Consider the following 27687-nt stretch of genomic DNA (forward strand, 5'->3'; position numbering starts at 1 on the left):
TTGCAATTTGAACAAAAGCAATCTGTTTTAGTTTGCTACCTAACAAAGGTCAACAGTGCTGGAAGCTGACATGCTCCGGGCTTGGTAGGCTTCCAGCGCCCTGTGTGCTATTCCCGCCGCTTTCTTTTGCTGCTAGCACACCATACCACCTTCCTGCCGCCTTGCTGCTCTGTCCTAGGGGAAAGCCGTTTCTGGGCGGTCGCAGGCAGCAGAGATGGTGCAGGGGTGCTGGAGTTTATCTGCCTCTCCCGTGGTGGGGGGAAGAGGCCTGCTGCCAGGTTGTGTAACTCCCTAAGCTGTGGGGGACCTCAGTGCTTTCCTCTGCAGTGGCAGGGCCCCCCAGGCAGCACCTACCCACTGGCACCTGGCCTTGGCAGTCCTGGGGGGCGCTGCAGCCATGGAGCAAAGCAGTAGGCCCTGCGCAGTGCAGGGCTGTGTAACCTAGCAGCAGACCATGCAGGCAGGCAGGCAGGCAGGCAGGCAGTCTCCCCTGAAGAAAAAAAAAAAAGCAGTGAGAAGCCTGATCTTCCCCCCCCCCCCCCCCCCCCCCGAACCTGCCTGTCTGCCTGAGCTGCATGGGACCTGATGCTTCCCTCTGTGGCTGGGGGGAGGGGACAGGGGCAGTGCTTCCCTCTGTGGCTGTGCTACCCCCCAAGATCACCTGGCCCTGGTTCCAGTGGATGGGTGCCGCCTGTGGGGGTGCTGCTGCGGCCATGTAGAGAAGTACTGGCCCCCCCCACAGCCGTGGAGGGAAGCACCGGGCCCCTGTGCAGCTCAGGGATCTCTCAGGTCGCCAGCAGCTCATCCCCCTCCACCTCTTTGCTGCTGGAGAGGCAGGAAAAGATTGGGTCCCCACCGTTGTGTACACATCATGGGGGTTTAGCTCAGTTTAATTCTCCCTAAATTGAAATGGTGAGTTTTTAAAACCCACCGTTTCAATTCAGGAGAACTAAACTGAATTAAACCTCCATGGTGTGTACAAGCAGCCCAAATGTCAGCTCTCTATGCATTTATACTATGTTCATCCCTGTGATCTCTAGGTTTTTGGAGAATTACATGGACAGAATGTCATAGATCCAAAAATCTTATTTGCTACACTTAAAATAGAACCAGCCTAAAAAAGAAACTTACTTGCTGGAGGAAACTTGTTTTGCATAATGCTTTTTGTTAACAATATCTGGACTCCATACACAAACACATTTCTTCTCAGATATGAGAAGATGACCAGTTTAAAATGTCTGTATGCTAAAATCTGTAACTTAATTGCCAAATCTAATCCTTGAGACCCTGGAAGCATTTAAGATGTGAAACCCTGACTGATATGGTTAAAAGTAAAAGCAGTAACTTTATCATAGCACATTTCCACTGAGCTCATAACTCCAGGGCATTTATGTCACTAGAAACTCGATGACAGCTTTGAATACTTTATCAGTCCAAAGTTTTTAGAAAGCATACCGCATGTGTAAACAGTAACAAGTTTCTAAACCTGAATTATTTCTCAGCTGAAGGCATTGATGCAACATTTCAGACAAAAGGAAAGAAAATATAACAACACAGTAGGGCCAAACAAATAAAACTTAAAAGGTTTTCAGTGGAAAGCTAGTTATGAAGTGATGCAGTAAAAGAGAAACCATCAAAGCCAGATCTGAACACTATCATATAGGACAGTTTATCTTTTATGCCTAGGAATAACACTGTATCTCTGCCAGTTTGAAATCAGGAACAGAAAAATAGCATCATTTAAAATATCTGTGAACTGATTAATAAAATGTGGACAATAGAGTTGGTAAAATTCACAGCTTTATGCTGACTATAAACACACATCTGGTCTACTCTTTACCAAGATTTGCTGAGCTTTTTAAGATGCATGAATTTTTTTATTTGCATAATTAAGTTTAGTGTCAATATCGTTATGCCAATAAACCGGGTATGGATGTGTCTGAATAAGTATGTCTCACATGGGCCCTTTTCTTCCAAGTGTAGCTGTGTCTGCACCGGGAAAGGGGCTGCTGCTAGGTATGTCAGCGTGGTTCAAGGAGGAAAACTTTCGGAGTTTTAGCCAAGGTCTAAATTAGCTTTAAACTCGAGGCTAGACTCAAGGCAGTCCTCAGAAAATGCTGGAGTGGTTTGCACTTGCCTTTTGACCACAGAAAGGGCCTAGAGGGATGCTTCTAGTACAACAAGCAGGACGCTTCTGACACTGCGGCTCCATCTAGGAAACCTCTGGGCTCGTCCTACGCCTCCTCGTGTTGGCCCCTCTGGCAGGGCAGATGCCGCGGCGCCCCGGGGCACCCCTGCCCGGAGCTGACGGCAGCCTAGAGAGAAGCCGCGTGCACACCCCTCCCACGTCACTCCAGGGACGACCCAGGTCCTCCGCTCGCGGCCCGACGGCCCCGCCCCTTCCCTGCCCTCCACCCAGGGGCCGCTGGGAGTCCGGGCCGCGGGACTAGGGAGGCGCTCGCTGTACTTCTAGCAGGGGGCGCGCGGAGGCCCTGCCGTGCCTACAGGTCCCTTAATGCACCGCGGCAGCCATTGGGCGGTGGCGTGGCTGGCCCCGTGGCATGCCGGGACGGGTAGTTCTAGATACCCCCCACACCCGAGCGCTCGCTAGGTACCTCGGCGAGGTGAGAGGCCGCGGGGGCGGCACGGCTCTGGGCGGTGCCTAGGGCAGCCGGTGGCCCGCGCCGGAACGAAGCTGGGAGGGGGGCGGGTAGGGATTGGCTGAACTCTACTGCCCCCTGGCGCAGCGCGAACAGCTTCCCATCTACCCCTCTCGCGCGCTCGGCGTTAACGCGCTGCGCATGCGCCAGCCGGATGTCACGCGTGGTGCTGCGCTTTGGCCTTGGGGTTAGCGGTGCACAATGGTTTGGGTGCTTGGGAGGGGCCTTGAGGCCGAGGCTGGAAGGACTTCCGCTGGCAGGGGGCTTTGCACTCGTCTTACACCAGCCTCTTGGAGAGGTGACCAGTGCCCAGTGCCCAGGCTAGGGGCCGCCTCGCCTAAGTAGCCAACCTGCGTGCCCCCTCCCCAGCCCTGGCGGCCTGATGTTGGAAGGTTTGGCCTGGAAATGTTTGCTTGGACGTTCTGAGCCACGAGTCCTGATTGGTGCCTGCCTGTTGGGGAATTTTCATGATATTCCTATTTGTGTCATTTAAAATTAAAAGAACATTAATAGTGGTTGTGGCAGGCTTGATGAGCCGGAGTAGCAGTGCCTATGCTTTTCTACCCCCAAGCCAAATGAGTGGTGCCAGGCCATGGGCCCAAACCGGTCCTGGCCTTGTATCGGGGGCTTAGAAATGTGGCAGCAGGGGAGCAGCATTAGTTGGTACCTCTTACCCCCACTGCCAACTTTCTGGACCCATGGGGAGACCCATGGGCCAGGGGTTGAGCACCTCTAATTATGTTTTTATCAGCAATTCCAAAATACTAGCACAGTTACGTGACTGGACAATACGAATTCACATAGTTGAATGAATCTACTGTTTACCATATAGTAGTAGATAATAGTGTTTCATTAAGTTCAGGACAGCTGAAGCTTTAATGTAGGTTTTTCTTTCAATGCTGTTAACACTGCAAAATGCCAAGTGTCCTTTTACTGACTTCACTGAGAACAGAGGGTGCTTGGTACCCTGGAGAGTTAGGCTTTAAGTATGTAGTTCCAGTCATTGCTGTTTAGATTAACTTGCTGTTTGTGAATTATTCTTTGGAGATGGCCAAAATTTGTGCTATTTTTGGAGGATCCCGAGGAATTGGAAAAGCTGTTGCACAGCTACTGGCACAGAAAGGATACCGCTTGGCTATTATTGCTAGAAATTTGGAAGTAGCCCAGACCACAGCAAATCACCTGGGAGGTATGTATGTTTGCTTTGCTGTTGTTTTATTTGCGTGTTACTCAGTGTTTAGGTAACCTGTAAGAATAGTAAATAGTATGCCTAAATTGAACACTTTCCCCAAAGTCATATGGTGGTAAACGGTAGAGCCACTGTTTCAGAAGCAATGAATACATAGATGGACAGTTTGTTTATTCACGTTGCTTCAGATTGTAAGTGCTTGATCCTTTTTTTCCAAAAAGGCCAGTGGGAATGTTTCAGTTAACTTCACTGGAAGCAAGGTAGTCCACTTATTATTAAATTTTGGATAGCTGTGTTCAAAGGAAATATCCTGTGTATTTTCTGTATTCATTGTGTAATGCATTTAAATTATATTTTGAAATACCACTTATAGGGTTAATATCAGCTAAAGGGAGCCAGAGCCAGTTTTCAAGGAGCACAATCTTAGATGCTTCACAGATTTCCCGTACTAAAAGTAAAGTAGTTCACGCTACTTGTGAAGTAGTTTATCCTACTTCTAGGTCCTTTTTTGTGACTGCCATAATTCAGTACTGGGGATAGGTTAATTAGGTCATTGGCAATGTGGGCATAATTGCCTGGCTAGGATGGACTGCTGAGTAAGTGCAGTTTTATTGCTTCTGGGTTGGGAGGTAGCAGCACTACCAGGCAGTGTTGTGCTGTGTCATCTCAACGGCTACAGTGGGAACAGGAGCAGAAGTTTAGCTGTTACAGGGTTCCCTGCAAAAGTTTGGCAGTAAGTCCCTACTCTTCTCTGTCATGTGCATCCTAATAGTAGCCGTGAAACTGATGGCTACGAGTCAGTTTCACATGTGACCCAGGCACACGGCCTCCGCTGAATAGTGAGATCCTGGGGTGCCCAGTATCCAGTGACCTTGCCCAACCCTAGTGGCTGCAGCAGGTTCCCCAAGAAGAGGGCCTCCCTGTACAGAGGTTGAGCCTTGCAAATAGAGTTAACTATATACAGGATTTAATTATATACAGTATCAATTACAAATAATCAAACAGGTTTAACTCATAAAGGCTATTAAAGAGAACATACAATACATACCCGGAACCCTGGTAATGACAGTCACTACATATAACCTTTCCTTTGAATATGCATAACCTAAAAGGAGAATACTAATCACAGATGGATATTAAGGCACCAACATTGAACTGAGTCACAGGCTTATAGGCTTGCCCCTACTTATGTAAACATCCAGTCAATAACTTTTGTACACAAGGATGAATATGATGGCTTTCTGCACACTTAGCCTGGGGCAATGCCTTGACAGGAATAGCCACTGCTTTGACCCTCTCACTAGAGCGTGGGCAGGTCCTCTTTGCTTTGGGTCCCTCTATGCTTGTTTCAGGTGTCACGTTGCCAGCCGTTGCTCCCTCACTGGCATCTCTGGAATGCACTTCTCTCCCCTTGATCTGCAGCCCCTGACACAGCGGGCACGGGGTCTGGGCTGCTGGCTCAGGCAGTCACCCGGGCCACCACCCATATACCCCACCAGGCAATGGGGTTTTGTCACCTCCTTGTCCTGGCTTTTTATATGATGCCTCCCTCCAGGTAAGCAGGGTTTTAGTGTCCTCTAAACCCTGTCTTTCCCTACCACGAACCAGGTGCCTGGTCTGGCTTTGCAGCCTGTGTCCCACCTCCTTCAACTGCACATGCAGGTGGACTGGATCTGTCTTCCTCCTGCTCAGTGCACACTCACCCTGTGCAGGGCTTGTGGGCTTCTTTCCTGTTAGGACCCCAGCACAGCTTTCCTCACATTGTCTCTAAAGGGGCAGCCTTCCCATGCTGCTGCCCAGCTGTGCTCCTCATGAAACACTCCTTCTTTAGGTAATCACAACCTTACTACTTGTTATACACAATTGCTCAAACAATGGCGCCCCGGACTAATTTGGGACTGTGCAGTTTCATAATTTGCAGTAGGAAGCAGCAGGGCTTATACAACAGCAATAGGGGTATGGGAGGTCCCCATCCATGGGTTGTTGGCAGTGATGGGGGCTTATATGGCAGTAAGGGAAGAGGGGGCATGCAGTAGAGATTCTGGGGAGCCTGTGGCTTGCAGCCTGTGGTCTTTGTCCTAGGCCCAGTGGCCTTGGCTGCCCTGAAGTTGGACAGCCCTAATCTAGTGTTACATCTGTTACTGATCTGGGACCAGTTTTTAAATTTTGGGATAAAACTCCTGGAAGTCCTCAGGGACGCTTGGGCACAACTGTAAAATTTGGGATTGTCCTAGAAATTTGGAACAATTGGCCACTTAAGTATTGATTGGAAAGAAAAAAAAAGATTTTGGGACTTAAAAGTAACCCAAAGTGTGTGAATTCCAAACTGTATACAAGAACCATCTGCTTCTCTTTCTCTTTATAGCTTTAATATTTATAATAATAATGTTCTACATCTAAGAGCACTTTGAAAAAGGAAGTGCTGAACAAACATTAAGTAATATTCACACCACTCCTATGGGGAAGATAAGTATGTGTAACAGGCTGTATTTTACAGACAAGTAACTGAGACTAAGGGAACTGCATGTGAGGTCATGTAAGTTGGTGACAGGGTTGGCATTAAAACTTAGCAGTTTTTGGCTAAGCCAGCCAAGACGTTGGACCACTTTACCCCATACTGACCTCAAAACTTGAAAAGGGACAGAAATACAAATCAACATATGTTTGGAGTAATTAGTCAGCTACTTGGAGAACATCTGTTCTTACTGTTGAGTTTTTTTAATTCTTAAGAGCATTTATAAATGATACAAGATCATTTATCATCACTGTTATGTTGTTTTATTTCAATACAGCAGGTCACCTGGCACTTAGCTGTGATGTAGCCAAAGAACAAGATGTCCAAAATACATTTGAAGAGATGGAGAGGAATTTAGGTTCTATAAATTGCTTGGTTAATGCAGCTGGGATCAACAGGTTAGCTTTATATTGTAAATAACTGTAGATCATGCATTTTTCTTGAAAGGTAATAAATATAAAAGAGCAATTGAAAATTTAATAAACCTGGTGTTTATATCAATTAAGAATGAATTGAAGTGCATCTCAAAATACTGGTAATGTTTGAAGATATTTTATTTTCAAAGGAAGTGAAACTTCAATAGAAGAAGATATAATTTGTTGTTTCTATAGCTTTTCTTTGGAGCCCAAGGTAAACTAATTCTCTTGAAATTATTTTTGGCAGTCTTCTATATTTGCATATTGTTCACAAGGTAGCTGGTATGGACTTTTATGTAATTGTGAGTAATTCTTGGAATGTTATCAAGAGCTGTACTGGTGGTACATGCAGGACCAAATTCACCTCTAAAACAACTCCATTTTGCTCATTGAAATTTCATCGGGGTGAATTGTATCAATTGGGGGTAGTCACTGACAGTTTCCTTTTTTGGCAGAGATGGCTTATTATTGAGAACCAAAACCGAAGACATGCTATCTCAAATTCACACCAACCTTTTGGGTACAATGTTGACTTGCAAAGCTGCTGTGAGAAGCATGATTCAACAGCAAGGAGGTGCTATTGTTAACATAGGTGAGTTGTCACCGTATGCAAGTTGAAGGTAGCTAATTATATTCAAGATACTTTTGGGCACAGAAAGCTAAAGGCCTGAACAGATGTTGTATCTGTAGTGCTTCAGGTGTCTTAAAAGCTTTTAAAAGTTAAGACACAAAAGATCTGAACAGTCACAGAAACTGTTTTGGTCTATAAAATTTCATGTTAAAAGGTAAACTTAGTAAGTAAGAATGCAAAAAATTATATATTTGAAGGCAATGATAAGCATTGTAGTGAAATTAATGTATTTTTTCTGTCAGTGTACAGTTGCTTTTAAAAGGTGTGTAGAACAGAAAATAAATTTCTCTGGTAAAAATTATTAAAAAATAACTTAAAACATTTTTACTATATTCACTTGTATGCAACTTTCAGTCTTTCCCCTCCCAAAATTGGGGTTCATGTCTTAAGTGGAGAAGCTGTTTTTCCTTCCCTGGAATCAAAGCAGGGAAGAAAGAAGCAAGCAAACACTGTGCTAAATTGGGTGCCACTTCTCTCTGGGGCAGCAAGCAGCATGGGAAGCATCCAGTGCTAACGCTTAGAGCTGTGGATAAGGCAGTAACTTTTGGCTGAAGGTGAGTGAGCTGCATGCAGTTTCATAATGAGGCTACATCATGATTTATTTATGGGAATTTATGTAAAGAACTATTCACAGCAAAGTAGTGACAGTCTTGCTGCTACTCTTGAAAGGGTGTGAGGCTCAACCTTTTTGAAGTCTTGTCACATAACAGTGTTCTTGTGGCCTTATACAAACTTTCTCCTGGGATGCCACACTTCCTGAACACTCTGGGCCCGTGTCCACACAAGTGGGAATGTGTGGTTTGCAGGGCCTCAAAGCTGTTTTGAGAGTCTGCAAAACATGCACAGCGCATGTGGATCCATTTGCAGAGCTGCATATTTGCAATGTGGTGGCAAAATTAGGTACTGGGAAATCCACGAATCTAAAAAAGCTGCTGAAAAAAGGGTGGCATGGCCTCCAGTGTGTGCCATCCAAAACTGGAGCCTTGCTGGTCAGAACCATGCTGCAGCTGCCAGCCAGGCTCTGGGTTCCCAGATCACCACCACTGCAGCTGTAGGAGGCTCCCAGGACCACAAGTAAGGCTTCTGGGGCCAGCACAGTTGCTGGTCCCAGCATCCTGTACCCAACCCAGGGCAATTTACCATGTGCCAGAGTGCACGTGTAGGACCACTGCTGTTTGTCCCAGAGGAAATGCAGGTTCCTGCTCATGGACATGCGTCCTCTGTGTTTTCGGAAGACTTATTTCAAATCATACAGTATGCCTCAACTCTGGGACCTTTTTTCCCCCCAAAACAACTTGCATGTCTTATTTGGGGGCATGTAATATGCAAGAAAATATGGTAACATCAGAAAATTAGCAGGAAGATCTAATGGCAGATGTAATGCTTTAAATTTTTCTTTAAAAATTTGACTTGGTTTCAGGTTGGCAGGGTCCCATTAAAATCCAGAAGTAAAATGTGCCTTCTTATAAAAACTTGAAAAAAGTATTCCAGTTTTCATTTGTGTCTTAGGTTTTTATTTCCAATCAAAACTCCCAATCCTACACATTTTGAACTTGCAAGTAATCGTGTATTTTATTATTCTTGTTGAACTACTAGAACATTCATTTTAGTTTTTCCCTTGTGAGCTTGTTTTCCCTTTTGTAACTTTTCTAGCAGCCTCTGAATGTAGCCTCAGCCCATGTCAGTAGTAAATTAATAAGCTTTTATTGTAAAACATTTTTTTCTGAGAACTTCATCAAGTTGTATAAACTGTTTCCACAACCAAAGCTGCCAAGTTGTTGGGTTTTTTTAAGGTGCTTATAATTGGAATCATGATAGAGATGTATGGGATTTCTTGTTAGTCTAGGGTTGATGATAGTCAAACAGTTGTGCTCCAAATCTCTTGTTTTAAAGTGCTCATGCATATTTATATGTATTTGTATACATGAATTGATTTATCATAGTTCAGGGAAGACTAATGTCCTCATCACTGACCTCATTGATAAGTTAACATGCAGTTCTCAAGCTAATTTTCATTGGTTTATGTTTATCTTAATTGAAATGCCAATATTTAGAACCAGTACAATACGTCTCCCATAAAGAATTTAATTAACCTGTCATTTGGCCTCCTTTTGCTCTTCTCTTTATTTCAGGAAGTATTGTTGGACTCAAGGGCAACTCTGGTCAGAGTGTATACAGTGCCAGTAAAGCAGGATTAGTTGGATTTTCACGCTCTCTTGCTAAAGAAGTAGCAAGAAAGAAAATTCGAGTCAACATGGTTGCTCCAGGTTAGTTTATGATTAAGTTACTAAATTTCTGAATGTGACTTTTGATTACTTTAGTTACTGATCAGCAGGCCTAGAATGCAGTGAAATACTGTATGCTTACTATACTCTAAAAACAAAAGACTAGCTACAAATGTACACTAATATACTAGTGGATAGCAGATTTTCAGTTACTTTTTTGTTAAAAACAATATATTTTGCATACTTAAGTCTTCCTAAGAAAACACTGTGAAAATGTCCCTTTCTGTTTATAAACATGTGCCTGCATCCTTCCTAAATCTCAAGAATAAAATGGAAGGAAAGTAGAGCCAGAAGGGACAAGGTCATCTGGTCCAGCTTCTTTCTCAAGACAGATCATCCCTAACTGAACTATCTCTGTCATGTGACTGTCTAACCTGCTCTTGAAAATTTCCAAGGATGGAGATTCCACAACTTCTGTATGTACCCTGTTCCAATGCTTGACCACCCGCATAAAAAGCTCCTCCTAATCTTCAGCCTAAATTTCCCTTGCTGCAGCTTGAGGCCAGTGCTTCTTCTAGTCCTGTCCCCTATAGCCAAAGAGAATGGAGATAAACTTTTCTCTGTATAGTCAGCCTTCAAGTAATTTGAAGACTGTAACCAAACCCAAGAACTAGATTAAATAATCTAAGTTCTTTTGGCCTTTGTGCCCAAAAGCATTTTCAACTATATCGTTAGTCCAATAAAAGATGCAACAAAAAAGATCTTGCCTCTCATACATTTCCTGGATGATCTTAGCTACATCGACACTCCAACTTTTCCTGCTCAGTCAGTTTTTACATCAAAGATAAACTTTGGGATAAATATTTATTCCACTTAAGTATCTAATTCAATATTGTTTTCTTACCCTCTCTCTGCTTTTGTGGGCTAATAGAAATGTAAAAAAAAATATTCTAAGAACTACTGTATGAGGAAGGATTTCTGTATACAGTATGTCTTTTCAGTGCAGGTCATTCCTTAGATGTCTTCCACTTGTATGTAGTTTTTTTTAAATCAAATTCAGTCTTAAATAGGAGAGGAGACAATGTATACAGCAGGCATGTCTATACAAGAGGCTTGACTGTACAGTAAGCATATACACATTTAGATGCACATGCTTACTCCTCCAGTAAACCTTGCTAATTGCGAGTAATTAGTTTTGATTAGTAATTGTGCATTAACACTTGTAGTCAACTGACTGGGAGCAAATCTGCTCCTGGTCAGCCATTCACTATGGGTGGGAGATTTTTCCCTGTCCCCGGGAGCTGCCTGCTGTCAGGGCAGGCTCTGCCACTGTAGCCTGGGCAGGAACTTTGTTTCCCTGCCCTGACAGCAGGGAGCTCCCAGCCCCCTGCTCCAAGATTGTGACTGGGGAACGGAGGCTGGGAAATCATTATTTCCCAGTGGCAGCTCTGTGGTTGTGAGGCTGGCACTGGGAGACCCCTTATCTCCTAGCACCAACTCTGCAGTTGTGGAGCTGGTGCTGGGAGATGAAGGGTCTCCTGGCACGGGACCTGTGGTCCCGGAGCTGGTGCTGGGAGATAAGGATTTTCCAGTGCTGGTCCCGTGGCTGCAGAACTGGTGCTGGGAGGTAAGGATCTCCCAATACTGGCCCTGTGACTGTGGAGCTGGGTGGGTAACATTTTGGGGAGCTTGTTCCTTGTCCAGCACCGCGGCTGCAAAGCTGAGCTGGGAACAAGCTTGCTAGCTTGTTCCTCACCCAGCTCTATGCTCTTGGAGTTGAGTAGTGAACAGGTTCCCCAGCTTGTTCCCCCCCACCAACTTCATGCTTGCAGAGGTGAGTGGGTGAACAGGTGAGATCTGTCCTGGTCTGGAGCAGGTCCCAGGCCCATGCATCAATTGAGTGATCAAGGTCCAGTATTTGGAAAGAGCTGCAGGGGAGGGGCAGGTCCCAGCTGAGCCAGATTAGCAGCTAGCTCCGTGCATGGGGAATGGGGCTGGGACCTGCTCCTGACCAGGGCAGATCCCAACCCCTGCCCTGCCCGTGGGATGGAGGATGGGGAACAAGCTGGGGAGCTTGTTCACCACTCAACTCTGTGAGCATGGAGCTGGGTGTGGAACAGGCTGCTGAGCTTGTTTCCTGCTCAGCTCTGCGAGCGTGGAACTGGGCAGGGGACAATGTTCTCAGCTTGTTCCCCACCCAGCTCCATGCTTACGCAGCTGAGTGGGGAGCAAGTTCCCCAGCCCTCCTTCACTTGACTGCTATTTCAGCTCATGGCCGCTTCTCTAGAACATGCTTTCTGCTCCATGCAGTCATCTTCCCTCAGGTTTGGGTAGTTAAATAGCTCCTCCACAGTCAGAAATACCTGCTCCTGAATGTATCAGGTTCTGAGTTTTTAAAAACAAGTCTTGAGACAGGTTTCTCTGTTCTCTCTTTTGGCAGCCCTTGTTTGAAATCTTGCCTCTGAAAACAGAGAGAGAACTGTTTTTACATAGATTATGTAGTGTAATGTGCATTATTAAACGTTTTTTAAAACAGTAGTCAGTAAGGATTTTCCACAGCAAGCATATAGGTATCCTTTCTGTCCCTTTAGTATAATAAGAGTCTTTGTGGAAATCAGTTAGGTCCTTGAAATCAAGTAGATAATACATCAGAGGGTTGGAAAAAAGTAACATTTAATTATCCTAAAAATGAAATGGACATTTCCTTTTTTCTTTGTAGAAATGCTATAGTACCTGCCTGGATTATTTGTAACAACTTGGTAGAGTATTATACTTTTAATGTGAAAAGTATTTCATAACATGTATGCTAGCATTTCTTCTGTTATTACTGAGAGTGCTAAATCAATTTCAGAAGAAGTCTGACTATATAATGTCCTCATAACTTTTTACTCACTTGGAACATTTAGCTAGTGGTCTGTTTTATTATGCTGATTCAAACATGAAAGTATGTATCAGTCACTATTCACATTTATGAATGAAGACCCCATTCATATGCTAGGTATGCCAGCTATTCTTGAATTCTTTAAAAAGCAATGGCATCAACTCCATGGGTACACTTGGTGACTGTTATGGCCTCTAATCTTGTACCTTGGCCATTGCATTTGAAAACTGTTTTACTGTCAGTTTATATTTCATTCCCACTGACTGCAGCATGCTTTTTGGTTTGCATCTCAAATTGTGCAGCTTGTTAGTATTGCACTTCAGAGCCATCACTGAATATAAGAATAAATCTTGATATGAGAATTTTAAAACCAAATATCATGATCAGAAGTAGAAAAGTCTCTAATAGCTACACTGATTCAGCATTCAGTTCTTGTATCTCATGACCTGTCCCAGCTGACTCATGAATAAAGAGCAGAAAAGCACATGCTTTTATACTTCATCAGCATAGGGCTTACTTTCCATTTACTGAGTGGTAAAATCTAGCCTACATTTCTAGCGGTAACACAAACTTACAATTCAATTTGTTATTCCATATTTCTCATTAGGTAGAAAAGGATATCATTCCTACAGAATCAGATGAGCATATTTTTAATTTAAAGAGGAGTCTGAAATATGGCCATTATATTTTTATTTGAAAATGGTACTTCAGTATTTCAATAAAAACTGCTTAAAAATGAGGACTGGGGGTATTATTTCAGTCTAGAAACCAGACTGTTCCATAAATATTTGTTTTGATTGGATCTTCTTTAGATATCAGCGTGTTTTCCTGTGTAAACGTCTTGTCTTATATAGTTAAGACTATACAGGCTTTCAGTGACATAAGGCCAATCAGATGTATATTGGTGATCTTTAATGCAGTTGGAGATGTGTGCATGTAAGCACACACCCACACATTGTATTTATACTGTATATGTAAAAATACACATTGAGCCATCTTTGGGATCAAGTGTTCTCAACTCTCCTACCGTGATAGACTTCTACAGATTTTGTTTTAACACTTGCATTGTATTATGTCCTCAAACATTTCTTTTTTTTTTAGGCTTTGTTCGCACAGATATGACTGCCCATTTAAAAGAAGAACAGATGACAAAAACTATTCCTCTTGGAAGATTTGGAGATCCTCATGAAGTTGCACAAGCTGTTGTCTTTCTTCTAGAGTCTCCTTATGTTACAGGACATATTCTAGTTGTAGATGGAGGTTTGCAACTTCTGGCTTAAATGTCACAACAGTCTGTATAAAATGACCAAAGTAAAGGGAAAACTGAACTTGGCTGATGAAAAATGAGGTGTGTAATTGAGTGGGTACTTTGAGTTGGTGCTCTTTAATCAAGAACATAAAGTAATCTTTGATAAGTGAAGTAATAAACTGGTTTAGGGTTTCGGATTTATAAAGCCACATGCACTATTCTCATATAGCTGAAGCCTGCAGCTATAACACTAATTTAGAAAATGTGTGGTAAGGTACATCATAGAGTACTTTTATTCTCTGGAGGTTGGGAATGGAACTGTTCTAAATAATAGTTTGAAATTAATGATATAGCTTTCTAAGTCCAAATTTTTATTACTGTTGAAGTTTTACATTTGGGATGTGAGTTATGCTCTGAATGAGCTTGTTTGAGCACGTTTATTAGTCAGTAATTGTGATTGCTCTTTTGACCAGATATTTCCAGGTAATAGAAAGTTAAACTGCCCAGCAGGGAGGAAATCATGAACTTGTATTTTTATACTCCTATCAAATATTCTATGATAAGAAATATATCATGCAGTGTTTTGTAATAAATTGAAAGGGTTCCATTTATTTCTTGTTTGCAGCCAAGATAATGGATTTTGTAGTTCCTCAGCATAATTGGAATGTTCTTAAGGAATTTTAGTGGTATGCACTAAATTGAGGGTTGGCTTTGTGGCAAATAAAAGATAATACTGTAAATAAAAGATACTCAATGAGTATGTGAAATACCCCTTGAAATTCTTGCATGCTCAGTTCAGCCAGTTTATGTAAGTTGGCCTCTGATTTTTGAATGTGGAATAATGTATTTGTGTATATTTAAATTTAATATTATTTAAAGCAACTTCTGAGGAGTGAGTTATAATTATGTTATGCTTCTTTTCCCCTTACTGAAATATAATCAAATATTTGACTTTGGGCCTTTCACTTTTTTCCTGTAAATGGTCTATTTTCTTTTGAGAAAACAAAACATACGTGGTATTGAAATGAATGATGGAACAAGTAAACAATGTTTTTTTTCACAACAAAACACAGATGAGTTCTGAGTCTGAGATTTACATTTCCTTCGTTCCTGGCATAGAGATTGAAGTGACTTAGAAATCCTTTTGCCAAAAGAAGAGATTTCTTGGAATGTGTTTTTAAAGGCTTCAGAAATAGTGTGACTTTTTTTATTTGAAGCACATATTCCAAGGTATTTCATTTTCAAGTCAGGGAAAAGTGCAGCTCTCAAGGGTGTGGATGTTAGCTACCTGCAGATAAGTAATGAGAAACAATCCATTTGCAATCCATCCACATTTATATTCAAGGATTTTGAAGCCATTTATTCACTTTTGACTCTAGAACATTGCTTGATGGTCTGACTAGAATTATTAACGTGTTTGCTCCTATCCCTTTTTGGAGAAATGGAAATGCATGGTGGGTGCATCTACATGAGATGCTTTACTACATGTTAGATTAATGTGCTGTGAAGTGCCACTGTCTACATGTGCGTGTCAATTATTGTGCATTAAATGAGTTTAATGTGCCATTTGCTAGTACCAATATATACAGATACTAGACAAAATGGTGTATTAAGTAATGTGCCAAAGTGCAAGTGTTGACCTTAACCCGGAGCAATTTGCTCCTGGTCAGCCCAGGCTGCAGGGGGGCACTGCTGCCTGGCTAAGACCTGATATCCACAGGGCAGGAGAGGGCTGTCTTGGCTGCAGGATATCACACTTCCAGCCGCATGGTAATTGGGGCCGGCCCTGATCACTGCGCCATTGGGAGGGAGCTGTCCTGCTGCTGTCACAGTTCTCTCCCCCACCATGGAGATTGGGGCTGGTGCTGATTGCTGCCAACTAGGAGGGAACTGCCCTACAGCCTGTACAGTTTTCCCTGCCCCATGGAGATTGCGGTCAACTCCGATTGTTGCATCTCTGGTAGGCAGCTGCCCCCAGAGCCGGAACAGCTCTCCACGCTCTGTGGAGATCAGGACTGTTTCTGATCTCTGTGCAACTGAGAAGCAGCTGCCCTCAGAGCCAGGACAGCTTCTTCAACCTCACGGAGATAAGGACTGCCCCTGTGCTCTCTGCCACCTCGGGACGGACACCCAGGGAAGCCTGGAGCCCTCCTCTGGCTGCTGTAGAGGGGCAGAGCTGGGCAGGAGCAGCCCTAGACTGAACTGATCCTGTTGGGAGCAAATTTGCTCCGTATGGGTACACATTCAGATGCGTGCTTGAGTGTAGTTTAATGTGCTTGAATTTTTTGCTGACAATTTTTGTGTGTAGAAGTGTCCAGTATGGAAAGCTGTGTTAAGTGCCATTCCTTGTCCTCCCGTCAAGAAATGTAAATGGCATTAGTTTCTCCATACTGGGATGAATGGGTCAAAGGAAAGTGGCTTCACAATTGAATTTTCTGTCATAAATCAGTGAGACTGAGTGAAGGTAGAGGATTGTCATTTTTACCAGTGAAGGATGACGTAGAAATTTAGCATAACTCCACCTGTACTAAGTATCTTACATTCAGATTAGGTTGTGTGGTACATTCCAGTTCCCTTTTTCTTCTGGTGACTAAAATATTTAATGTATGTGAGCTATGGACCTAATTATTAGCCATTCTTTCACAAAACATGGGAGCCCCTGCCTGGGCAGGAAAGAGTGCTGGGGTCAGATGACAGCAGCCGGATCCCTATCCAGCCTTCTCTTAAAGACCCGCAAGTTGGGGAGAGCACCACCTCCCTTGGCAGCCCATTTCAAATTTTGGCCTCCATTACTGTGAGGAAGTTTTTCTTGATATCTAGCCTAAATATACTCTCCTGTCTGTTTGTGACCATTGTTCCTTGCTACCCCAAGAGGTGCCCTGGGATTTCAAATAGGACTCCATAGTGTTAAAAAGATTCTGACCTGTTTTGGTCTGAGTTCTTTGTAAAAGTTGAACTGCTCTGTTATTTTTCTGTATTCAAGAATCAAATGAAAACTAAAAGCTGACATTTTCCAGGGGGCGTCTTGAGTCGAAGAAGGTTGAGAACCACTGCTCTACAAAGACACTTCCTTCTGTGAGAACATTTTCCAGTTGTTGAACAACTGTTTCATATTGAACAGTTGCTTTTTGAGCTGCTTTTTCTTTAAGAATGCAACGTGAGTGGCCTGAGAGAGTATTTTTGAAAAGAACACCACATTTCTCTCTCAAATTATCATTCTTTTTGATTCTCTTATTGATTCCTTCTAAACCAGAAGATCGATCCCACCTAGAGGTAAAGTGATTTGCTTTTCCTTAGGACCTAGTTAATCTCTTGAGCCCACAGATACTTGAATAGAATGGTCACTAGTAGGAGCTGAAATCCTCAGCTGTCTAATACTCTGCCTGTGCCAAGTAAGGAATATCTTTTTTAATTTCTGTCTTCTTAAGAGGGCAGTTGGCTGTCTCCATTTCTATCAGATGCCTCTTTCATGGGGGAATATCTAGTTGATTCTCCTAAGGACTGCAGCTTGGATGTATAAATAATATTGCTTTCCAATAGTTGAAGGGAAGTGGTAAATCTTTTAGCTAAAAATCATGCAAGTATCTTTGAGACTAAAAATTCCCTTTTTTGTGTGGATAAAATTTCTCTCTCAATCTGTCTTGTTCCTATCTCTAATGGAACTATGGTTTAAAATAGAGGAAAAAGTTTTTTGGTTGGTCAGCAACTGACTGCCAATTCCTCAATTATAATAAAATCCTCACTATTCAGAATTTTGTATTTATTAGATCTATTTTTTGATATGTCTTTGATTATCAATTTTCTTTTGGTTACATTTAATACATTATTGTAAAATTCTAGGTGTGATTGTACATCACAGATTAATTGATTAATTTCTTGACTGCTGTTAATTCATTTAGAAGTAAAATATGTCTTTCTTCATTTCCTTCAATCAGCAGCAATTGAAGACATGAGAGGTACTTTGGGACTTCGATAGACTTCAGGGATTTGATAATCTGAGGCACCCTTACTGCCTTCATTTTCCTATTGTAGGGCTGTTTCATGTATCCAGAACTTGTCTGTGGGAAAGAGACAGCAGGTAGCAAATTTACATTCCAGTTAAATTCATGGGTGAGAGATAATTGTGGATTTGATAAATCTATGTTAAAATTTTCTTTTTCCCACGGTCCCTGTTGTTGGTGATGTGGTCAAAAGTAAGTTTTCTTTTCCCTTGAGCTTTTCTCCCGATGCTTCAAATTGTCTAAATTGTACCACTAGTCTATTAGGTTCTTTTTAGGCCTTTTTTAACAATAAATGTAATTTTCTACAGTGTAGAGAGGCTGCTGTTTACCAGCAGCAAAGGCTTAGAAACAAGGGGTGCTCCCATTATGAGTGGATTAGTGATCACTGATCATATTTACAATGGTCAGGGTTCCCAGTTGGAAACTTATTACCCAGACCAAGGGATTCATTTCCCAAGTCCACTGATTTTTAATAGGTACTGTTGAAAAGACCAGCTACTGCCCAATAAAATAATACTGTAACTGGAGGTTACATAAATCAAGCAACATATAAAGACAGACCATATCAAACAGAATTAAAATAGTTCAGGCTTACAAAGTGGCCAGTACCTTTTGGGTGCCACCTAGGGCAGAAGCAGTTAATATAGGTGGGGAGCTTGTAGCTCAGTCATGTAGAGGTGGTTCCACTAACAATCTCTGCTGGGCTCCTGCTTCCAGCTCCACAGTCTTTACACTGGGACTTGTTAGTATTTTCTGCTAACAAGTCCCAGTTCTTTTATGTGAACAGAGGTTTAATGGTCCCATTTTAGTTAACGATGGGCTTAGTAGCATTTTTATAGTCAACTCTTCTATCTGATTGCTCACTGTCTTCTATTTCATTCATGTAGCTGCTAGATACTCTGTAGAACCTGATGAATTTAGCAAGGGCAAGTGCAAAGTCCTGCACTTGGGGTGGAATAACTGCATGCACAAATACAGACTAGGCAATGGCTAGGCTGCCGTACTGCAGAGAAGGACCTAGAGGTTATAGTGGACCAGAAGCTGAATATGAGCTATCAGTGAGCTCTTGTTGCAAAAAATGACAATAGCATATTGGATGGTATGAACAGGAGTATCTCTTGCAAATCAAGGTAAGTGAATCTTTTGCTCTATTTGGCTCTAGTGAAGCCTCACTTGGAATACTGTGCTGGAGTACAGTGTCCAGATTTGGGCTCTACGCTTAAAGAAAAATGTGGACAGATTAGACAGAGTTTAGAGGAGAGAAATAAAATTGTTAGAGGCCTGAGAAGCATGATTTATCAGGAAAAGCTTGAATATTCAGCTTTATTTATTCTGGAGTTGAGAAGACCTGAAGCAGGCGGATTTGGTAGCAATCTTCATATACCAGAAAGGCTATTACAAAGAATATGGAGATACACTTCTCTGTGGCTGTTGGGGACAGGACAACGGCCTCAAACTGCAACAAAGGAAATTTTAGGTTTATTAAAAAGACATTTCTGACTAAAAGTTAAGCAGGTGTTGGGTAGTTGCAAATCAGCTACCTAGACAAGCTGTGAAATCTCCATCCATGGAAATGCTCAAGAACAGGTTAAAAATCACTAAAGCTTAGGTTAAAGCTCATCTTGCCTTGTGCAGGAGGCTGGACTAAATGACCTTGTGAGGTCCCTTTCAGCCCTGTTTTTCTATGATCCTTGTTTAACCCTCATCTGTTCTCATAAAACCGTAACTGTTGTTCTCATGGGATAACTTGTTTTTGAACCCAAATATTATTTAACTAGGACTATGAACAAAATTTAAACTTTTTTTAGAGTTTCAAAATGTGAACGAACAATTACTAAGTCTGCATTTCACAGTTTTCAAACTAACAATTGCTTCCAAAAGCATTCCCTAACTGTTTAACTAAATATTGCATTCCTCACAAAGCAGCAGTGATGTACTGTGGTACGCACAAGCAAATCGCTTACAATCTTCTCATCGTTTCCAGGTTTTGCGGCCATCTGTCCTTGGACAAAAAGCATACCGTCCACTCATGCTTGCAAAAGGTTCTACTAGGGTGCGTTGTGGCAATTTGTTATTTAGGGCAGTCATGCCAGACTTGATGGACTTAGATTACATGTATCCATCGTTCTTCATTTTATTTGTCTGTTGATCAACTGTTCTCCAAGCTCCTGCAAAAACCCCCCCACCGTCATCGTAAATGTGATCTTTGCTTCCAGTTTCCATTGTGGCCTAGCGAAATGATGAGGTTGGCAATGGCAGCCACATCCAGCATATTCAAAATGACAAGTGACATTGACCACTTGTTGATTTTCTGTCTGCAGGTGGCCTTACAGATTAAGTGGTTAAGGTTATCCACTTCACCCTTGTTTTTATCGTAGTCATGAATGGTATCCAGCTTTCTTTGTTCTTTACCCACTGACAGGTCATGGTGCATGCTTGACAGCAACAGCACAACTTGGGACTTGTTTGGAACATAGGAAACTAGGGCGAGTTCCCCATCAAAAGCAAAAATTGATGAAAAAGTTTCTTTTCTTCGATTTGCTTGCTTTTCGTCTGGGATATTGGCCTTGTTTTTCTGAATCATACCCACATAGGTCAAGTCACACTGTAGCAGTCTTTCTGCCAGGTCAGTACTTGGGAAGCAATACTGCGGGTGACAATTTCGTCACATCTTGTACCAGGGATGACCCAGTTTTTCAACAACCTGTGTACCAAGATTACCTTGGTGTGGAGCTTCTGGTTGTTTGCTCAGGTAGATGTCTCCAGGTGGGGGGAATGACGTTGCTGCATCACAGCACCATCACATTTTCAAGCCATATTTGGCAGGCTTGCCGGGCATATACTGTCTGAAGGGACAGTGACCCCTGAACTCAATGAGCTGCTTATCAACTGTCAGTTTATTCCTGGAATATACTGTTTTCTGAGCTATCCACAAATTGTGTCCAAATATCTCTGAAGGCAGCAAGCTTGTCCACAGCTTTCCTTTCCTTTCCTTTCCTCATGTGTCTGTTTGTTGTCAAATCTCAGGTAGCTGGTGATTTAACAGAATCATTTTAAACTCATGGTGGCATGGAAGCAAGGACGCCCAGTGCGTTGCTCCCACAACTCCTCCAGTGCCTTATGACCACCGTGATGTAGGCCACTGAGCAGTAGGAGGCCAACATAGGCTTTCAGCTCTGTTTTGTCCAGCTTTTTCCACTCCTTTCTATTTTCAGGATGGCTGTCATTCCACTCCATGAATCTTCTTTCTGCCTCTCTGTTTGTTTCTCTTATGATAAGAGTCAGGATATCTTGAGAGAAACAGGTGAAATGTTTCCACCACTGTGTCTTTATTACTTTCTCTTGTTGGCCCAGCACTTTCATGGGCTATGTCCTTGGCTGTTTTACAATGATGTATTAGCTGTGTACTTTTTTCCCACACTCTGCCGTTCCTTCCTTTAAGGGTCTCATCATCTGCAGTGTTTTTAGGGGGTGGTGGCAGTAGTTCTGCTCCTCATCCTACTGTAGCTTTCCTCGGTCTTCCACGGTGGCCCCAGGCTGGTCCTCTTTCCTTTCCCACTGGAAGTGTTGGCATCACTTCTGCTTGTGGCACCAACTCTTCTTCATCTGAGCTGGATGAAGCTTCCATAGATACATGGTCTTCTTGCTCTGAACAATCTCCCATATCTGGAACAAGGTCAGCATCCTCACTACCTTGGGATAAGATTTCCTCAGTGGATGTGTCACTGTCGTCCCTGGTTACCTGTGCAAGACAGGCTTCAGCACTGAATATGCACTGTCTTCTCATCCTGAACTGCAGAAAGAAAAAGAAAAAAATTTATTACAGCTGAATGTATATAAATAACAATCGAAGACAAGCCTGTCCACCTATGCTGTCGAGAAGCAATTCTGCCTTACCCTATGGTATTGCAGGTAGCACCCTCTCGTCCTGGGCACAGAAGCCAGAGACCAGTAGCCACCCTTTGCAGGCAAGTCAAATGTGGGTGGATGCTGTTTGGAAACCACACGTGCAGGGGCTTATTGAGGGAAGGTAAAAGGCGAAGGGGGTAGGGGGTGTCAAGCCTTTACCATTGAAGGGAACTCCATAGTGTATGCTGTATTGCAGCATGATGTTCTATTTCTTCTCTGTTGTCCCTTTGCTCCTTGTCCTCACTTCCAACAAAGGCAGGGCAAACAATGTTGTATGTCATGAAAGGGGCAGGTGAGGCAGAGTTTCGCCTTGAGAAAAGAGAGCAGAGGTGGATTTGGGTGTGACAGGGTTGTTTTTGTTTTTTTGGCAAAGGGCAGAGTGTTTTGATGACCTGCAGCCTGCAAAAAAGGTGGTTAGCAAAAAGGATTACCACATTTTCTGCAAAAGCAGAGTGGAGGATTGCCATTCATTAGGTACTATGGCTACCTGAAATGGATGCGAATGAGGTGTGAATGAATTTCAACCTTGCAGATGCATCCACCCAAAGTGGCCAAACAGGCCTTTCATTTATACAGAAATTGCATTGAGGTACTCCAATACGTTACTCCAATATGTTAACATGGGCTTGGGGTACGATTTTATCCCATATGGGGTTATCTTGAGCAGTTTTTCATCCACAGAGAGCAAACCATTTATGGAAGCTGGCTGTTCTTTGGGGACATTGTACACTGTGGTGCCAGTGACAATGTCTTGTAAAGAACATTTTTTAGAATTTCTTAACTCTAAGATACTGCGTGAAATATGCATCTGGAGTAGGAAATTACCCCATAGCAACATATGAACCTTAAAACTTAAAAAAAAACTTTTAAAAAAATCTAATTTATCTCTCAATTTTAGAACTTAGGTTTGTTTTTTGCATTTTGCATTGTGGTATTTACCGACTTATAAAGGGCCATAGGCCTGTGAGGGACCACTAAGCTAACTAGTCCAACCCCTAGCAGTTGCAGGCATCTGTGTTAATAGATGTTAAGTCCAAAGTGGTCCACAAGAACATCTGTTTTGTTTCATTCTTTCTTTTCCTTAGTACAATACAAGCCACAAAACACTCTTAAACATTTTATAATAAATTTGCTGTAACACCAATGACCAACCCCCTGCCCAAAGTGCAGTGCACTACAGGAAGGGAATAAGAGAGATCAGTAGTGCTACCAATGCTCAAGGTTCTGCAATGGCAGGAAATTCAGGTGAAATATGTTCATTCTAAGAAGTGAGCCACTCTCCTAATTTGCAGGGGAGGGAGAGAGGAATGCTTTCCTGACACTATACCTGATGAGCATTTTAAACCTGCATTTGTCCAAGATCTACCAGCCAGGCATGGGAGAGGTTTCCTGGTACTACTGGCAGCACTATCCTGCCTGTTGCCGTGGCCAGTTTCTGCTGTGCAGAAGGCGAGTACCATCCAGCAGCCACGGTATGCAGTAAGGGGAAAAATTCTTCCCTGACCCCTACTAGTGATCAGTAGAAGCCTAAAAGTTTGGGATTAATTAATTACAATATAAATGTGGTGCAGCAAGTATATTGAGAGGTCAATGGAAAAGGAATGAACAGGGAGGGAACTTAATTCATAAAGGGCTATCCCAGATACTGGACCTGACCTTCCTTTACTTGTATATACAAGTTGCAGAATTGTTTATCGTTTAGATTAAAGTATTTTCTCAAAAGTATTATCAGACCCCTGAAAACTGCTCCTGTGGCAAAATGCTCCTACACAACCTCCTCCTGTTACTATGGGACAGATCTCGCTGAAGTATAGTTTTTCTGTCTTCAGTGTCTTGTGCCGGATCATGTCACACTCCTCAGAGCCTTTCTGTACCTCCATTTGGTTCTTAAGTTATGTGGGCCAATTTAGGCTCGAGTGTATTTATTCCTCAATCTGGCCATCTTTCTTTTTTTTCAAATAACTATGTAGTAGTTCTACAATAAATATTGGTTGCTTTTGGCAGCATAGCACAATTCATGTTCCTTTACTAGGTGCTTCAATTAGAAATATGTATTGTACTGTTTGATGTTGCAACTGCAGGGATGGCAGCAGGGAAGTAATTCTTGAAAGTTCACTTCACAGTGTGGGAAACATATTCTGTGTGGTTAAATATGGGTGAAGAGGCAGCTGTGTGCACAGTAAGTCATCTCCTATGAAGCGATGCTTGTTTTGCCTCTTGAGGGCAGTATAACCCAAGGTATAACTGAGGGGCTTGATTTGTGGCATTTAAGATTTTGTCATCTCCAGGAAAGAGATGACTGTTGTCTAAGAAGTTGATTATGCGTGTACCTGCCACAGTTTCTTTTAAAAATGCTTGGTGACTTACATTTTTGGTTTCGTGCTAGAATTTTGGAAGAGGCTGAAGTGAGTTAGATGTTGACCTTTTATTGATTTTTAATAATAATTGGGTACCTCGCTCCATTAGGCACTTGAAAATGCCTGATCTCCAGTCTTGAGGAGAATCCTATGAGGACAAACAAGAATCTCTCTTCACTATAGAATCCTGTGGCCTAGTGCACTTACATGGCTCTTGGCAAACTTCTCTCCTGTTTGTCCAAGACGGTCTGAGTTCTGTTTACCACTCTACCAATCATCAGATAAGCACTTGACTAATAATATCTGTATGAATTTCCTGGTATGGATGATTGCAGATCCAGATGGTCTGCAAAAGAATGCCACTTTGCACTCAACCTCCCACAGTGACGTTGATTAAACATGCCTCCATTTGCAAGTTTCAGGGAGTGCACTTAAGCTGTCTATAAGTTCAGGGCACAAAGTACTAGACAATTCTTTCCCCCATATTAATGTACTGGAACTCCTGCAATCAGATTGGCTTCTGAAGTCTTTCTACTACTGCTGACCAGGAGCTCAGATAGGCAACGTTACTACAGGCCATTGTAGCTCAGAGCCCTGGTGCAGCTGCCCACATTGCCAATGTGTTCTTTTCTTTACTCTGCCAGAATTTAGAAATAATCACTTTGCCCAGGCTTTGCATATTTTCAACAGTTTATAAATTGGTTTGCCTAATGGAGTTCTAATGGACCTTGTGATCGCACCCTTCCCTTCCTACCCTTTTCTAAGGACTCTCCACCATTGCATCTTTAAAATAGTCATCTTTGTAGCTATCAATTTGGACAGGAATGACATCCATACAGGAATAGCACACTCCCTTCTTTCTGCTTTTAGTGGATTAAGACCTCACTCAAAGTTCCTCACTATGTCCTTAGTTGATTTTTTCACTTCACCAGTGGTGATACTTAGGGGGTGCATGTGCATCCCCTGACTAGCCACACTCACTGCTAAGGCAATGGGTAGGGAAGGCAGGCGGGAGCACTGGTGCCCCCCCTGCAAGTGCTGGCTGATTGCTGCGATCATTGCAGCCACTTCTGGCCTTCGTGGGATTGCCTATGGTCTCCACCAGTTGGCGGGACTGGTCGTAGGGTGGAGCACGTGCCCCCCCAACTAAGGCAACACCAGTCACCCATGTACTTCACCTGTCAACCTGCCCATTTTCATATCTGAGGGAACTCTATTGTATACTTTATATGATTTCTTTATTCTTAAAAAGCAATTTAGGAAATCACCCTGCTTATTTGTGGTATTAGTGAAGGTTGTAGAAGTTAAGCCCACCTTCTCAAAGACATTATCCAAGCGAACCTTTGCAACTGCATTACAGTTTGTTACCAGTCAGCTCATGTGCCCCTTCTCTTAGGTATTGGAGCTTACTAAGCATGCTCAGTATGCCTAGGAAATATTCCTGTATCATAGGGACTTACCTAATTTGTGGCAGCCGTCTCCAGGTTTTGTGGTTCAAGCATGGCACAGTCCCATTTTGTGGCAGAGTGTGGCAGGTTTCTTCACGCTTCTGATTGATTAGCTGAGGGGCCCTGGAAGTCCCACCCTTCCCCAGAGATTGACAGATGGCCATGTGTCAATCTCTGGGGAGGGGTGGGACTTCTGGGCCAAAGGCATGGGGCCTTAGCCAAACGCATGGGGAGCCCATTGTTCTCTACCATGAAAATCTTTCCCCTCCCCTTTCTCTCTCTCCCTCCCTCTTTCCACCTATGCTTCAGGATGCCAGGGCTTCTAGCCTTTGTTTGCCACTCCCTGCCCACCGCCCCCCACTTGCTGGCCATTTTCCCACTTTTTTGTGGGATCAGGACCTTTTCACAGGTGGCCTACCAAATTTGCAGTTTCCATGAAAATTGTGAAATAGTGAATTTAGTAGATCCTTAATCACAGATCCGGAGAGCAGCCACATAAATATCAGCCCATAATTTTATCAAACATTATATGCTTTTACTAACTATATCATGTGCCAAATTTAGAAGAGTCGTTCTGTAATTCTTATTTAGATAACTGTAGTTAGAGCTTCTAAAATCTGGAAACTTATTGTTAGCCACCGTAAGTGGAATCCACATGGAAAAAGATAGGTTTTCCTTATAGTAACTGTTTTGCCAAGATGCTTTTTTTTCATGTGGCTCCCACAACCTATCCTCTACTTTTCAGTTTTTTGAAGTTCATCTTTACTGGGATTCTGAATGAGCGTGGAACTGAGAGGCAGTTGGGGCAACTCTGCTGTTTATGTCCTTGAGGTGATAGGACACGATGACATATAAAGTTCAGTCATGTTTCCACTAGATATGGCCAGTCAAAAATTTCTGATTTCGTATGTATGTGGAGAAAAGTAAAGAAAAGTAATTTCTCTTCCTTGGGGACAAATCTTCCTCAACATCTCAGTTACAGGGGCTTTGTAGACGGTGTTGCATAATGAAGTGAATGTGGACTAAACATTGACAATTTGTCACACTTATTTCACATGCAAGAAAAGATGTTTGCTGTTAGTAATCAGAAAAAAAGCATGTGAATGTATTATGATTCACTGTGGACTCTATCACTGTAGGTGTTCAAGAGGAAGTTAGACAGCCACTGGTCATAGATGTAGCTATGCCTGTGCTCTGCTCTGGATATTTCTCATGCTTTTGGGCTTCGCTGGAAGCTGCATGGGGCTAGGAAGGAACTCCCCATCTTCCCCCACCTCTGCTTCTTGCATGCCTACTATGTCAGGGTTTGTTTTTTTTTAAGCTTTCCTCAGAGGCATCGGGTGTTGGCTGCAGCCAAGACTAGGGATTGGGACTGGGGTGTGCAGTGCTCCTGCTGGGACATAAACCTGGAGGTTCCTGGCTAGACGGTCTTGCCCCTCTGCTCAGGATCAGAGCAAATGCCATGTTTGGGGTCAGGAAGGAATTTTACCCCATGGTCAGAATGGTATTGACTGTTGGGTTTTTTGTCTTCCTCTGGAGTGAGGAGTGTGGCCCTCTTCCTGGGATTTCTTGAGCATACATTGACAACCTTTATAGCTGTGGAACGTTGGCTGCCACAGCCCCCCTGCTTTACTTGTGGCGGCTAAGGGTGTTAATGGCATGTGGGCATATGTTGTGTTAGGGTTGACTCTGATTTTGCTAAGAGGTTAGGCAGTAGATTTGTATAAAATGGTTTTGATAGGGTGAGCCTGCCTTAGGCAGGGGGTAGGTCTAGACCCTTTGAGGTCCTTTCCAGCCCTACCTCTCTCTGATTCTCTGATTCCACTCCTACTAAGCTTGTCCATAAGCAGGCTTGTTACCCTTGAACTTATTAAACTGAGAAGTTGTTTTGTTTGAGTATGCCAGTCCAGTTCCCTTGGTATATCCCTTGATATTCAGTAAAATAACTTCATGGTCTGTCAGACTTGTCTTAGCTATATTATATGCTTTGCATAATTACATTTGAGGAAAACAGTTGACAGAATAAAATAATAATATTGCATATGCCAGTTTTGTATTTACTTAGAAATCTACCTTCTGTACCTGCCTTCATTACCAGTTCTTTTAGATGAAATTTTGCAAATAGTTTTTCATACTTCAGTTCATCAGGGAATTGCCCTTGCTATATACCCGAATATGACAAATATCTGTATGCAGCATAGAATTT

The 27687-nt window shown here is 42.8% G+C and overlaps 1 protein-coding gene across 3 annotated transcripts; it reads left to right on the forward strand.

The window, feature by feature from the left end:
• The first annotated feature begins 2411 nt into the window (after nt 1–2411).
• CBR4 (carbonyl reductase 4) lies at nt 2412–14717 on the forward strand. Of its 3 annotated transcripts, none has more exons than XM_090036224.1 (6): nt 2412–2624; nt 3708–3849; nt 6642–6762; nt 7236–7372; nt 9544–9678; nt 13619–14717. In XM_090036224.1, exons 1-6 carry the CDS (start codon nt 2562–2564, stop codon nt 13795–13797), a joined length of 777 nt encoding a protein of 258 aa, XP_089892350.1. In that variant the 5' UTR covers nt 2412–2561; the 3' UTR covers nt 13798–14717. The 3 variants fall into 3 exon arrangements, with proteins under 3 accessions (XP_089892350.1, XP_089892351.1, XP_089892352.1); XM_090036225.1 differs by lacking the exon at nt 2412–2624 and adding an exon at nt 2689–2847; XM_090036226.1 differs by lacking the exon at nt 2412–2624 and adding an exon at nt 2855–3052.
• Nucleotides 14718–27687: the final 12970 nt, after the last annotated feature.

The sequence above is a fragment of the Crocodylus siamensis genome, chromosome 2 (genome assembly GCF_052110815.1).
Source record: "Crocodylus siamensis isolate JL-2025a chromosome 2, ASM5211081v1, whole genome shotgun sequence".
NCBI classification, from domain to species: domain Eukaryota; kingdom Metazoa; phylum Chordata; order Crocodylia; family Crocodylidae; genus Crocodylus; species Crocodylus siamensis.